The following is a 14,912-nucleotide window of genomic DNA, read 5'->3' on the forward strand; positions in this document are numbered from 1 at the left end:
AAATACAACCCTAGAATACCCCAATCACCTGCAGGTCCATTAAGGTACTTAAAGTTTATGCGGTCGTGCGTGGCACTCATTTTGTACCCGTTAACTACCCCAGAATGCCTCTGCCCGTTGGCATTACAGTTTTTAGTGCGCAGTCACGGTTGGCAGTACGCAATTATCTCTTAGATCATTAAAAAATTTTAACATAAAAATTAAACTGAAATCGTTTTTTATCCTATTAATAGATTATAATTAATTTTTGTGTGCGATCACTTAATGTTCTTATTTTTTAAGTCTCCATCACCATTGTCTATCGCGTCAACGGATACGAAGCAGGCGTCATGTCTGACGTAGAGATTACAGCCGAGGAACTGCCTGTTGAAATTACAGCAGAAGACGAACCAGAACAAGTACCCGAACCAGCGCCAGCATCAGAAAATGGAGAAAATGACAAATCTGATAAGCCGAAAAGGTAAATTTAACAGGATTGTCCGTAGAGGCACATTTTTTATTTTCCACGTGAACCGGCCTCGCAAAATGGCGGCTCATTGCTGTCCTGGCACTTCCCTGATCGTTTAGAAATTGAAAAATCGTATCGGTTTTATTTAAACTGTGATAAAATAACATTTTTGGTAGTGTCTATTTTATGTTTATGGGGATGTATTACCTAAATGGTTTCACTTATAGTCCTATCAAAATTAGTTGCTTGAAGTTAAAGTTGACTTGAACTTTCGAAATCGAATGAAACTGGCTACTGGTCGCAATACCACAGAAAACGTCATTATTTTAATACTACTGGTTCGAAATCATGCATTAGCGTTCATTTCATACATTCTCAAGCACTTATAAAAATAATAAAATTATTCTAGAGTTTTGATATTTATTAAAATGTAATGTGAAACTCGGACCCAAGCATTATTCAATTAATTTTAAGAGGAGACATTAAATATTTTAACAGTCATCAGACATGACAGAAATGGGAAGCAGGGGAAAGAGTTGTGAATCATATAATCTGTTTCTCCTAACTGATACCCAAGAGGTGTTTTGTAACAATCCCCCAAACCCTAAATAAGAAATCTCTTCAAAAGTTACAGGACTCAGTCTGTTTTGAAAGTAGTAGCCATTTGTGTCAAGTGCACAACAAGAATTTGCCACTTTCACGTCAGGATGCACATTCACAACCCTTCTCCAACATGCCTTTTTCCAGATTCCAGTCCAAGTAGGATTGAAGATTGGCTTGTGCTAGATATTGGTTTTTGTAACCAAGAAATGCAACAAAATTTCTGCAATTCATAGATTCAGTAATGTCATTCAGTGCTAAACATTTATGATATACTTCGTTCTAAAGAAGAATACTTCATGCTAAAGAAGATTATCTGCGAAAATTTTTATTTAGTAGTCCTCTCATTGTAAAACAGCCCATGCAAAATAATACCTATAAAGACCAGGTCTCATTGCAGCAGACATAGTACAATACATACTGCAGAGTGAACTTGCACTAAATTGCTCATAAATGCATACATTTGCAGGCAGAAATGCAACTAGTGTCGTTAAAATGTAAGCATCTCTTCCCCTACGTTCCAGCCAGACCACTCTTTGTCTGATGACTATACTGTCACTATCTCTGTCACCAGAACAACAACATATGGTCACTGGAATTGTAGTTACTGTGCTGCAAAATAATGGAACTCATTTCCATATCTGCCTCCTACCCACCATTGAATCCTTTAAATCCTTTAACTGCTGGAATAAATTTAGATCTTACAAGGAATCTGATACACTGCTGTGACCATTGGGCATTGTTTACATGCTCATGGATTGCAAGAAAACTTTGACACAGCATGTTATTTGTGCATAGTAACAAGGTTTTGCAAGACTTGCTGCTATAGGTGCAAATTGCCAACTTTGAAATTAGATTATAATTAAACAGTTGTTTCAGGTGCTGAAGTTACAGAATATATTTATAGTGTCTCTACCTACCATAATCTGTTTATAACTGGAACCACTCAGGTAGGCTAGTTTTGTACTTAAAGGCCGATATCCTCCCTCCTGAGTGAAGTAAGTGGTATCGCCCGTGCGAGGGAAGGTAGGAGTACACGCGGTTCGGACTGCCAGCGGCCAGTCGTCTTCAATTACTACCCGGACAAAAGGCGGGTGGACATCACAGGCACCGCCGAGTAGCCTGGCCATAAAACGTCTTCCTTACTCGACCATTATACTAGCCGCAGGGTCTGAGCGCTGAGGCGAAACGACTTCTGTCTGAACACACTGTCAGGGTTAGGAACTTAGGACTCCACAAACAAAACTAGAATATTGTATATAAAGGAAAGAAGAATGAACAGCGCAACTGTAGTATTGCTATTTTATTTTCCAGTTGCTATGTATACTTTGTTTCTTACACTCTGAATCTGGAAAATGAAAGTCATGTCCATCTCATGAATTCCGTGTCCTTTCTACTACACCATTTTCTTACCACACTCTGCACTTACGTGTATACACCGCTGTTAGTTTGGGTCTGGTGTGGTTTGTTGCCTTTTGGAAAACCCAACGAGTAAGAGAGGGGGAAAAGAGCAACAATAATACACGTCGTCCTCTTTGGTGATGTGCTGGAGGTTTACAACCTTGTGAGTCGACAGTCCTAGAGTAACATGATCAGTGTGGTACGAATTTTCCGACAAGCGTGCCTTGCATCTGTCATCACACTGATCCCGTCGTCCACAGGAGACTGTTCTGCTGCAAGTGCAGCTGCGACAGACTGGCGCTTCAAGACGTCAACGACTGCAGAAAACCGTGGAAGCCGTTTTCTCAAAAATATTTCATTCACATGTCCCAAATTGGCAAAATTAGAAAATTGTTTATATTGAATGGGGATGATCCGCGACGTAATGTACGCAAGGTACATTCTTTCATACCTGGATAGAAAAATCGCTCTGGCAGAAGGTGAATGGGTTGTGCCACAGGCGTGAAGTGATGCCCACTTGCGTCGTGCAAAAAGTACGAACACTGTACCAAACAGATGCAGGCCGTATGGGTCACAATGGGAATAAAAAAAAAACCTAAACAAGACGAATAAAAAACTAAGTTTAAAAATTCCATTGCTTTTGGTTTGTGTTATTTGGGTTTGCCTTTGTCTCTTTCCTGTCCTCTGTCTCTTCTCTCAAGGGAGAACATACAAACAAAACCAGGGTGCTAAACTGGTCCTAACCCTTTTGATTGTACAAGTCTTCTCCGCGTCCAGTTCTCGGTTTTGTCGACCCAGGAAGACGCAAGCACCGATGACCTCCACCCGGCATAATGGTCGGGTTAGATAAGAAGAGAAAAGACCGTGGGGGCACTATATTGCAGTCGTGAATTGTTGTCCAGGAATGAACTGAAAGTATTAAATATTATTATCCCCTCTTATGAGTAAAGAAAGATGTAAGGAAAGACACTATGTTCAGACAGAAGCCATTTCGCCTCACTTTTCTCAGACCCTACAGCAAGTACTAGTCGGCTGAGAAAGGCGTTTTAGTGCTAAATATAGTTTGCAACTGAAACTCGTTTAATTTATTTGCACAGTTTCAAACACCTTCCCCCTTTAGAACCTTGTGGGTCGATACTACCAGAGTAACATCATCAGTGTGTTGTGAACAGATAGACGAAAGCATCAAAAATAAAGTTTTAAAATTCAGTTGTCTTCGTGTTTGTGTAATTTCCGCTGTTCATCTCTTTTCCCTTATTTTTCCTTTTATTTGATGGAGAATACATTCAATTGTCGGTCCTAACCCTGACAGTATGTTCAGTTGCAAACCGTTTCACTCCACCTTTCTAACCGCCAACACCAGTACTCGGCTGAGAAACACTTTTTATGGCTCGGTTTATCGCTTGCGATCTCCACTTTGCCTCGGGGCCAGGGTAGCAATTAGGGAAGACTGACCGCTGGTACTGACCCCATGTACTCCTACCTTCCCTCGCACGGGCGAAACCATTTGAAAACACGCCCATTTCGACATCGGCCTTTAAGTGAATCCATTCCTGAGATGAAGATGAAAACAGTGGAGCTTCAGATGGAAAATAACTAACAACATTGCTTTGATCACTGGGAGACTAAAATGAAGCAATGTGTAGGTGAATGGGTAGAAGGGGAAAACAGTTTAAATGTGTGTTTTCTTCGTTTATGTTATATCCATCAGTCTCATTATTGAATGTTTAGGCATATGTATTAAAGCTTGCAAGTAATTTCTTGAGAGGGATTAACACAGATTTTTTTGTATTATATTGTAAGTGTTTGCAGTAATAGCAAACAATACCAGATGTTTAGTTACCACTTTTTGTATTAAACAGCAAGCGTGAAAAGAAACATTCACGATCAAGATCACCTAGGAGGTCAAGGTCACGATCTAGATCTCGATCCAGATCAAGATCCAGATCGCCAAGGCATGACAGATCACGAAAACGATTTGTGAACGTAAATTCTACAAGGGTGGTGGTCAAGAACATGCCATATGAACTGAAATGGCAGGATATCAAAGATTTGTTCCGTAAAGAAGGTAAAAGTTGTTCTTCACAATCTGTTTACTTTCCATAGTCAGAATTTTTTAAAATTTGTATTCTTCAAAGTTGAAGAGATGACCAGTTTTATAAAGTACAATGGATTATTTATAAAAAATATAACTAAAACTGCAGTATTCATCTTTATGTAGTGACTTACAGAATGTTATAACAATTGTCACATTTGTCCAGTCATTAGCTGCTGTTAACAAATGAGAAGTAAGATGTTACTGCAGAAATGGTGCAAATTTTATCAGTATCTGTATAACTATAAGCTTGTTGGAGCAAGTTAATTTTTCGTACCTTATCAGGAAATGTACCTTATCAGAAAATCTAACCAAAATGAATTTTATTGTGCACTGGATATGAGAAATATACTAAAATGAATATCTAGCCCGTTGATTTTATTTTTGCAGTGGGAGATGTTGCATATGTTGAGATGATAGAAGGGAATGATGGAAAACCTAGAGGAATGGCGTAAGTTTCTTATGCTGAATAAGTACATACTATAGATTTAGAAGAACTGAGATATAACACTAAAACTGCAACCAGCTGTTAACAGCATTGCATGGCCTGCTTATTATCATTCAAAAATTTTAGTTCAGCTGCATCTTATTTTGAAATATGCTTTGGAACAGCCCCTAGAAATGTCTTTATCACATTGACAATCATGTAATAAGAGATTTTATTAAATGTAATGAGTAGATTATCAATGATAAAGCATTATATTATGCAGGTAATTATTTATACAAATTAATATGTAAGCAGAGATATTCTAGTGTCTAAAAGACTGTAGCAAGTACTTGATGATGAAGTTAAGAAAATGTTTTAAAAAGCTATTTGTGTTTTATGTTTTCATAGCGTCATCGAATTCAAAGACAGAGATGCAGCAAGGAAGGCTATTGAAACTATGCACCAGTATAAAGTCCATGACAGATACCTTGTTGTGCATGAGGTGGGAATGTCTTTCGTTCAATTATCGTAATGTAATTCTTTCAGCTAGTTAAGAAATTTTAGTTGTTAGTTCATGCTTTAATAGTCCTCCTTTAGCAGTCCATTCTTTGGTAAACTTGAAAAAGATTCTTTTGTAGATTTGTTGGAATCACAGTACAGATATGTACATTGTTTTGTTTTCCATGTTGTACTCAGATTTACACACCTGAGAAAAGAAAACACTTAAAGGGTACATAAATTGATGCCAGTCCTGATTTAGAATTTAAATTTACCATGAAATTTTATGACAATGCTGGAAACTATGCATATTTTGTATCCAGGAACGTGATAAGGACAGGAGAATGTTCCAGCAGATAGGTCATAGGCCTGGTGGAGGAGGAGGAGGAGGAGGTGGTGGTGGTGGTAGTAGTGGCATGGACATGAGAGGAGGTCTAGGGATTGGGATGTGGGCTTGGAATGGGTCTGGGTCCTAGCTTGGCACAAAATGCCATTGGAGGAGGTATCAGTCCAGAAATCCTAGCACAGCTAGGTATTGAAGGACCAATTTCAACCACAGTCTTTGTTGCTAATGTAAGTATCTGTATTTTTAAATGCTAGAATAGTTTTTACACATTTAATGCCGTGGTGTTAACTGCATATATTTAAGCAGAAAGATGTGCTGTTGCTTAATTTTCAGCCTTCATAAAACTGTATGATGGCAATTAATGCATGCGTAGACTTAAAGATTCATATGTGATGAAAGGAAAATGAAAACGAGTTAAAAAATTGGGAAAAAAAATGTGTTCTGTTGAGAACAAAATCCATTTTCAGACTATTTATTTATAACTCTTTTCACGTACGTATTATAGCTGGATTACAAGGTCACCTGGCACAAGCTGAAAGAGGTCTTCAGACTGGCTGGGAATGTTTTGAAAGCTGAAATCAAAGAAGACAAGAATGGCAAGTCTCGCGGCATGGGTATTGTGCAGTTTGAGCATCCTATGGAGGCTGTCCAAGCAGTTTGTATCCTTTATAAATCTGTTAAGTAATGTGACATTAGTAGAGGTTGAAAGTATTTATTGAACGGTTATGCAGAATGCAACGGTTGATTTAATCTAAATGAATTTCAGTGCAGCTATTATCACAAGATCGCTTTACAGGTGGCTTTTAAATTGAAATATTTTTACTTGAGGACAAACATGACTGCTTTCAGAAGATGTATCATTTCTTTTAAAAAAATTTCTGTTGAAGGTCAAAAATAGGTACTTTGAAAAAATGATTTCAGAGGTTATTTTCTGCTTCCCAGCTTTATGTGACAAACTCTTTGATAAACTATAGTCTTTTGATGTATATAGTACATGGAGATGATATGATTAATTTTTTAATATAAAAACAATGATCACCTTGAAATTGTTGCAGACATAATTAATTCTTAATGCCATTCTGTTATTATACCAATATTTGATCTTGCTTTGTGTACTAATCATTTCCAAACTGACATAAAACATTCTTAACTACAGTTTAGCAATGTTTAATGGACAAACTCTGTTTGACCGAAAAATGATTGTGCGCATGGACAAGGTTCCAGAAGAAGCACCACCGGCACCAAAATTACCAAGTAAGTGTTTTTTATTTCTCTTGAAGGAGGAACTTTTTTGTGGGCGTTTTTTAAAATGTTTTCACCCATGCCAGTTAAGGTAGGAGTACATGTGGTACTGACTTTTACGAGCGGTCAGTTTTCCCTAATTGCTACCTCGACATTAGTAAGGGTGGAGATCATGGGTGGTGCCGACCACACCAGCAATAAAACGTCTTTCTCAGCCGAGAACCTGCTGTTTGCATTTAGAAAGCCAAGGTGAAACGGTTTGTAAAAAGACTGGCACAAGGTAATAAAGCGAACATCTGGCAAGACAGCAGTGGTCAGGGATCATCTTTACTGGTTTATTGAACATTGCAATGGCAACACTGAGACCAAGGTATTTGTTGATGTATTACACACTTCCAAAACATTCATGACAAATGTAACCAATCCTCACCATGCAGGCAATCGCAGTACATACTATCTCTAATAGTGCTAACTGATCCTGCTGCTGTCAAGCTTCTGAGCAACTTTCTGCAAGGCCATGTCCTCTATAAACATCTGACTACATGCTGTCCAGGGACACATTTTATGTTTAAAGTTGTAACAATGTATGCCTGATCTATCTGCCTAAGCGTGTTCACATTACAAACACAAGGCGCTATGACATGCACATGGGTCTTGCTGTTTTAAATTGGAATGAACATGTTGATAGAGATCCTGCTTCAAATTACAACAAAACAAGTGTACAGCACAACCGGAGACAGCTTTGACAACGCACTTTAAAAAAGAAAACTTATAAAGCAATAGAGGATATCTGGAAGATGTGTCATTGAACTATACAGATTTGATTCCGAACATGAAGAAAACATGTTAACAGAAACAGACAGAAGTTCTGATGAAGATTTGGAAATGAATAATATAATTTAAATAACAAAATCCCACCATCAGTGATAAATGAGGAAATAATTTACCATCAATGTTTACACTTTCAAAACTGAAATTGTTCTAACCACCGTACAGCTCCACACTGACAAATGTATTGTTTCTATAGACATGTTCATTCATTCTAGTCTAAAATTGCAAGACCCACTCTTATGTTATGACTTTTTTATTTTATTCATTTCACATATTTGTTATTCAGCGATATCAGTTGTAGGATCCTTAGCATAAATAAATATACCATTTCTATTTCACAGATTTTCTGTTATCGCGGGTAGTTCTGGAACGGATCTCCCGCGATAAACGAGGGATCGCTGTACAGTTGTTTTTATGTTTGTGTTATTCACTCTGTTCATCCTTCTCTCCTTTATATATTCTATTTTTGTTTGTGGAGAATACATTCAGTCCTAACTATGACAGTATGTTCAGATAGAAGTCATTTCGCTTCACCTCTCAGACCCTACAGCAAGTACTCGTCGGGTGAGAAAATGTTTTATTGCTAGGCTAGTTGGCAATGCATGTGATCTCTACCCTGCCTATTGTCCGGGTAGTAATTGGAGACAGCTGAACACTAGTAGTCAGCACCACGTGTACTCCTACCTTCTCTCACACAGACGATACCATATGTTTCAGTCGGCCAGAAAAAAGTCTGCCTTTAAGGATTTGCATTTATTATTCTCGCTTGTTGTTTTGATCATTCTGTGCAGAAAAGGGGAGTACTGCAGTACTGTGGTGCATATTGTGATAGAATAGAAAGATGTGATACTGCTCACTTGGAGCAGTTTTCTACCTTTTCTGGTTGTTTAAGCATAATAAAGCTGTATTGTTAAGTGCCAAAACTTATGCTTGCTTTTTGTTTTTTGTACATAAAGTCTAATGATTCTATGATCTTATTTTTGGTGCATTGAAGTGTGGTGAGAATTTTAAAGGCAGCATATCAAAAATCACTTGTTTTGAAAGGTATTTTATTCAAACTGGCTTATTTATTGCAGGTGGTCTCAAATCCATTGGTATGGGTCTTGGCGTTGGAGGGGCTCCTCTGTTAAATCTTGGACAGCTAAACAGTATGGGTTTTTTCAGTACCAAATTACTATTTTAGTATTATGCATGCTTTAGGGGTTTTTTTAAAAAGAGAGAAATCTTTCAACAGGCCATTTCACTTTACTGTATTTGCATACATAAAGTGGCTGCAAACCTTTATCTTTCTTGTGAGGAAACATGTGTGTCTACAAAATATCAACATCCAAGATACAGATTGCATTTTGTACATATGAGTTTTTGCTATTGTATGGCCAGGTTTCCAGTGACCAAATAGTTTGTTATATTTATACATTGCCATTATTTATGAATTGTTTTGGCTTTTATTGCAGGTGTTGGTGGTGGATTAGGTTTAGGTGGAGGACTTGGTTCTGGTGGAATAGGTGGTGGACTTGGAGGGTTAGGCATGGATGTTGGCTTGGGAGGTAGTGGGGCACTAGGTGGAGGAGCAGGGCTTGGAGGTCTGTCAGGGCTAGGTTCAGCAGCAGGTCTTGGTACTGGCCTAGGTGGGGGCCTAGGAGGGACTAGTCTTGCAGGCCTTAACAGTCTTGGGTTGGGATCTGGGCTAGGTGGGTTTGGTGGAGGGGGCCTAGGGGGTGTTACAAAGTTGCCAGCAGGACTAGGGGGTCTGGGTGATGGCCTGGGACTAGGTTTATCAGGATTGGGATCAAATAATGCCATGATGATGGGATCTGGAGGAGGTGGCGGTGCAGGCTATGGCTCTGGTGGAGGAGGTGGTCGGGAGGAGCGTGGAGGCCGTGTCACACGACCAGATAACTGCACTGTGCTGGTGAAAAACGTAAGAATTTACAATCAGCTTTGAGCCCTTCTGTGTGCATGTGGAAGTACACTGTCAGTTTTTGCAAGCATGAGAAAATATCAGTGAACCTGGAGCAAGTTTAAGAGGGTGACATCTTTATTCTGTTTAAAACTTTCTAAAACATGCATAATAATTCAGATTCTTTCCCACAGCAGTACTGACAGTTGAAAGAGGACAAAATGTAGTTTCATTTGCATTATCAAAACTTTATTTATATTGAAGAAAATCTAAACTTACCTTGAGTCACACATAGCCCAATGCAAAGCACAGAGAGGTGCACATTAATCAAAAGGGATCCACAAACACTGTCACTAAACATTGCAATGAACAAATTTATTCATTGAGTCACTCATAAGCACTTAGTGCTGGTCCTAATTCACTAAATTACAAAGTATTCAATAAACACTGTGCTGGTCAATTGCAAACTTCCCAAATGTGCATTGATATAAATTTTCCTACACTACACACACACACAACGAAATCTTAAGACTCTCCCACTTGCCATATTTGGTTGAGGCCTTGTGGACATTACTTTTTTGTGACTCCCAGCATGAGGAATTTATGCATCTACCTACTTGAATTGTTGTTGATACAGATTTTAGTCAATAAGGAGACATGGCATACACAGATTAGGACACTTGTGACTCAGTGATGTCGTAATTTATTTATGTCCTTAAATCATTACTATAGCATTAAACAAACTGAACCCAACCCAAGGAAAAAAGCATTACTTAAAGAATCATAGTTAAAGTACCCTAAATATTTTTTTTAAGCACATGATTGTAGATCAGTTGATCTATAATAAAATCTACAGTTGCTACCAAAAAAATCTGCAGCAGTCGACAGGTTTAGTCTACTAACATCTTATTTGCAGGAGGTCCTTCACCATAAGGTGTTGCTTCTTGGAAGTTTCTGTCTTAAAAATCCCCAGAACTTGATATGTATTTGTCATTTGCTATGAACTCAGTTTTTATTGTGATAGCCCATTTTTTAATATTTAGATTTGAGTGCAGATCACTTGGATCCAATTTGTCAATACTGTAATTTGCATTTATTACTATGTGTCTAATATCTAGAACATTTTTTTTTACAGAAGCATATGCTTGTACAGATCATCATTACATTTATCATTACCATTACAGCTTCCATATAGTGTTACATGGCAAGACCTGCGAGAACGCTTTCAGGAGATAGGTGAGTATATGCTTGCTGGGTGCATGTGTCCAGTAAGTAATTTTATTTTGGGTGAAACATTGAAGCAGTGAAAAAAAACCATCTACCGGAAATTTCTTACTAAAAGTCGCAACTTTTTGTCACCAGCTTTAAATCCTGCAGCTTAAACAGTGGTGCAGCTTGTTTGCAGATTTGTCCAGATTTTTTAGATTTTGATGAGCAGTTACAGTGTTAACTGTTCACATTTTTAAATCAAAGCCACATATAGAATCTGAAGTGTTTAGATCAGTTGCCTCATGCCGAAAACGAGATGAAATGCCTACGATGCAGTACACAGTGATTTTTGCATAAGTTCCTTCTATTTTTAGGGAATCAACGAAGAATTTGTTGTCAGTTAATATTGTGTGCCCTTTAATATCGTGCATCCTTTGCAGGTGAGGTTAAGTTTGCTGAAATCAAAATGGAGAAAGGAAGATCCTCAGGTCAGGGCTTAGTGCGCTTCTCAAATGAAGATGATGCTATGCGAGCTATCTGTATCCTTCACTTCATATGTGACGTACAGATTTGAGGTCACATAGGGAGATAGTCCTATTATTATACAACAACATACAGTCACAGGATGTTTAGTTGCTGTGCAGCAGAACAATGGAACTTTCTAAATGTGCACTGAGAACACACCTCTTCCTGGAGCATTTTAACAACAGTCCCCACATTACTGCTCCTTTTCAACCCCCATCCCCACTCCCCTTTTCTGGTTATTACTACCTCTAGTTGTCTTCTTCCTATGAATCACAACACTCTTAGTTCTTGTTACCTGATTCCTCTTTGGTTTTTCTATCTTTGTTTTTTATTAGTCATCAGTACTGTTATTCATTATTCTGTTTCTTCATATGTGGTCATTGTCTTTCCTGTCCTTGATATGTCTTTCTTGTCTCAAGCATTAGAGCAGGCTTCCTATGGGCATGAATATGCACAATACAAATCACATTATTATTATTAATAAAACAAACACAACAATAGCTTTTGCCTATATTCAACATTTAAGAAAGTTTCTGTAAGCTTATTTATGGTTAACGCCTGTTTATAAATTTGCCTACCATTGTTCCTTGACTACCTGCAGCTAATTTGGACCAGACTAGATTTGAGGGACGCACAATTGAAGTGCGCATGTACCGTGGCTGATGAAGGAGACACTTTGCCTTTGGTGTACGTATGTCCATGGATATTTGACTGACAGTCATAGACTTGGTTTCCAGTAAACAGCATCTCAGATTCTCCAAAAGTTCATGTTGTTAAGTTGTCAGTCTGTTGTGGACCGCTTGACTTTTTGCCACGTTGTGGGCTGCCAAGGATAGCTCTGCTCTGCAACCAGCCACGACAAGTTTGGAGGTCACTTTTTCCAAGGTCTTCAGAGTGGAAGAGTTTTACACCATCATGCAATCTGTCACGTTTTGGAGAAAGCTGTTTTACTTCTGTGGAGGATTTTGACAATTTCTGTACATCTTGTGAGAATTCACCATTGTTCAGTACCACCCAGTTTCCTATATTTTGTTATTTTTCCGTTTGCTGTAATCATTCATCATTTGTTTGGATTGACTGCTTAGAATCATTTTATTGTCATCATTAAATCAGACATTCTGGGAAGATTTCCTGCATTCATCAATAAATGGTCTTTTGATTTTATCTTCGTTTCTTCATGCAGTGTTATTTTGTTGGGGCTCTGAGAGTGTATTGTGTAAGGCATAGACACTTGAGTTTCATTGCAGAGATTTCTGATATCTTTGAACAGATAGCAAAAGAAAAGGGTTTTAAGATGGTCTTCAGTAGGCAGTCCACACTTCAGATGTCATTTACAGGTATTTGGTACTTTTGACATACTGACCACAGTGGGATATATTCACAGCACATATTAGTTTCAGAGTTTTCTTGCCAACATCTTGTTGGCTTTGATTTGGACTGGAGTAGTTGTTGATTCAGGATGAAAGCTGGCCTGTAGAGACCCTGTTGCCATGTCTGCAGAAAGGAAGGTAAAATAACTTTTGCACAATAAAGAAAATTGTGCCTTTGATGAGATGTTTTGTGTTTACAAGTGATTTCACAGGAGTTTGTCACAGTGATATGTAAAATTCGCACCTAGTCTTTTAAGTAATATCAGCATGCATGTTTTCATAAAATAACTTAGAGCTAGACTTTGAAAAAAATGTGCTGATTAACATTGGATGGTGGTGGTAGCTTTATTTATGTCTGTGTTTGGCATGGAAACGGAATCCTCCAATATTTTATAAATGTCTTGTGTGTATAAAAGTTGTTTTTTTGATAATTGCCTTCTCAACATAAAAGAAGGTAACATATTATTCATCTAGTATTCTTAAGATTCTGAATTAAACTTTGTCACCTTTGGCATTTAACTAGAATATATTCTATTCCTTTAACTAAATGGCATTTATTATATCCTGGCATCATTACAACTCTAGTTGACAGGAGTTCTCTGGTGTGATGGCTGAAGTTTTTTTTTTCCAGCTTGCAGGAAGACAGAAACGGAAGACAGTGTTAAACTAATTCATTAAGTCTAATTGCTATTATGAAATGAAAATAAAAAATAACCATACCTAACATCACATATCAGCACACAAGCCTCTTCATCTATCAGTTTCAATAATCTTTTATCTCTTGATTGGATTATGCAGTGAAGGTCTCTCAGGACTTCTACAGTGTCCTGTCAGGGGTGTTCTTTTTGAGTGTGAATCAAATTCTCATGGTTTACAGATCGTGGTTTATATTGATCATGCTGTTTATTTGTCTAAATATGGTTTGAATGTTTGCTTCTGTATTGTTTCCCTCAGAGTGCTATAAATTGAAACTTTCAGTCTGCAGTGTGGCTTTTGAGAAAACAAAGTCTTGCCTTTCCATTTGTGCTGGATTTTTTTCTCCACTACCTATTTATTATTTGTGATATAGAATTTCTACAAAGTCATGATTTCCAGTGCAGCTGATTAATCCAAGTGATATATAATTGGTATGGACATCTTCGGATTGTAAGTATGGTAATTCTTTTGCTTAGATTCATTTTACTTGGTGGTGTTAGGAAGGGTTACTTCTACATGGGGATTTTCTAGTGTGCCGCTTCAAATGTTGGTTTCTGGCAGCTTAATGTTTAGATCATTGAATCTGCTGAGTTGGTGAAAACGAGAAAAAAAAAATCACTATAATTCATATGTCCATGAAATTGATTGCCTTCTAAGTCCTGGTTGATGTGAGAGAATATTTGCATCTGGGCTGTTACCTAAATATCTTTTTTACACATTTTTGTCTCCATCTCATATTTGTTGAGTGGTATGAACAAAGTAGCTATCCAGACAAGCCCTTCTGGCACAGGAGCTTTTGTTGAAAGTGTTTGCCTCTTCAAAGGAGAATATTGGTGCTAGTTGAGCATGCTGTTGTATCAGTGAGGGGTTATTACATTTTCTTTAAGAACAGTTATGGATGTGAATTTATTTCTTTGCAGAACATACTGAATATCAATTCATCATGTTAAACTAATATTGCTACTAAGTGCATCTGTGTGGTATAAAGAAGTTGTCCCCTGCTTTGCATTTCAAACTCCCAGTACTAAACTCTTTTTTAAAAAAAAATAAATCCCATATTTCTGCTTAAAGTGTATTCAAGAACATATTCTCATAATGATGAATTGTTTATATTGCAGAAAACTGTGGTGATTTTATGCACAATGTTGGCCTTCCATATTGGAAAAGAAGATACCTTTGAGTGTACCAGAAGGAGGTAATTAAAATAAAAAGGAAAAATTATAGAGATGAGAAATCATAAGCACCAGCTGACAGTCATGATCACATGATAAAGTGATGGATAATTAAGTGCAGTATGTTGCATGTCTTCCTACACAAATAACTT

At 37.6% G+C, this 14,912-nt stretch overlaps 1 protein-coding gene across 1 annotated transcript; it reads left to right on the plus strand.

Annotated features, from left to right (window-relative positions):
- Positions 1 to 283: 283 nt before the first annotated feature.
- LOC112554163 (myelin expression factor 2-like) lies at positions 284 to 14,184 on the plus strand. Its single transcript, XM_025221788.1, has 13 exons — positions 284 to 460; positions 4,312 to 4,517; positions 4,935 to 4,995; positions 5,380 to 5,473; positions 5,793 to 5,901; positions 5,972 to 6,042; positions 6,321 to 6,474; positions 6,977 to 7,069; positions 8,965 to 9,036; positions 9,343 to 9,809; positions 10,973 to 11,024; positions 11,438 to 11,536; positions 12,124 to 14,184. The coding sequence occupies exons 1-13, from the start codon at positions 330 to 332 to the stop codon at positions 12,183 to 12,185; spliced, it is 1,671 nt and encodes a 556-aa protein (XP_025077573.1). The 5' UTR covers positions 284 to 329; the 3' UTR covers positions 12,186 to 14,184.
- The last annotated feature ends 728 nt before the right edge of the window (positions 14,185 to 14,912 follow it).

The sequence above is a fragment of the Pomacea canaliculata genome, linkage group LG13 (genome assembly GCF_003073045.1).
Source record: "Pomacea canaliculata isolate SZHN2017 linkage group LG13, ASM307304v1, whole genome shotgun sequence".
NCBI classification, from domain to species: domain Eukaryota; kingdom Metazoa; phylum Mollusca; class Gastropoda; order Architaenioglossa; family Ampullariidae; genus Pomacea; species Pomacea canaliculata.

What these genes read in the sequence shown, in the direction of transcription:
- LOC112554163 (XM_025221788.1), top strand. Translation starts at nt 330, where the DNA reads ATGTCTGACGTAGAGATTACAGCCGAGGAACTGCCTGTTGAAATTACA. An exon ending in GGAAAACCTAGAGGAATGGC is followed by an intron (nt 4,996 to 5,379) that starts GTAAGTTTCTTA and finishes ATGTTTTCATAG; the next exon opens with CGTCATCGAATTCAAAGACA. An exon ending in GATACCTTGTTGTGCATGAG is followed by an intron (nt 5,474 to 5,792) that starts GTGGGAATGTCT and finishes TTTTGTATCCAG; the next exon opens with GAACGTGATAAGGACAGGAG.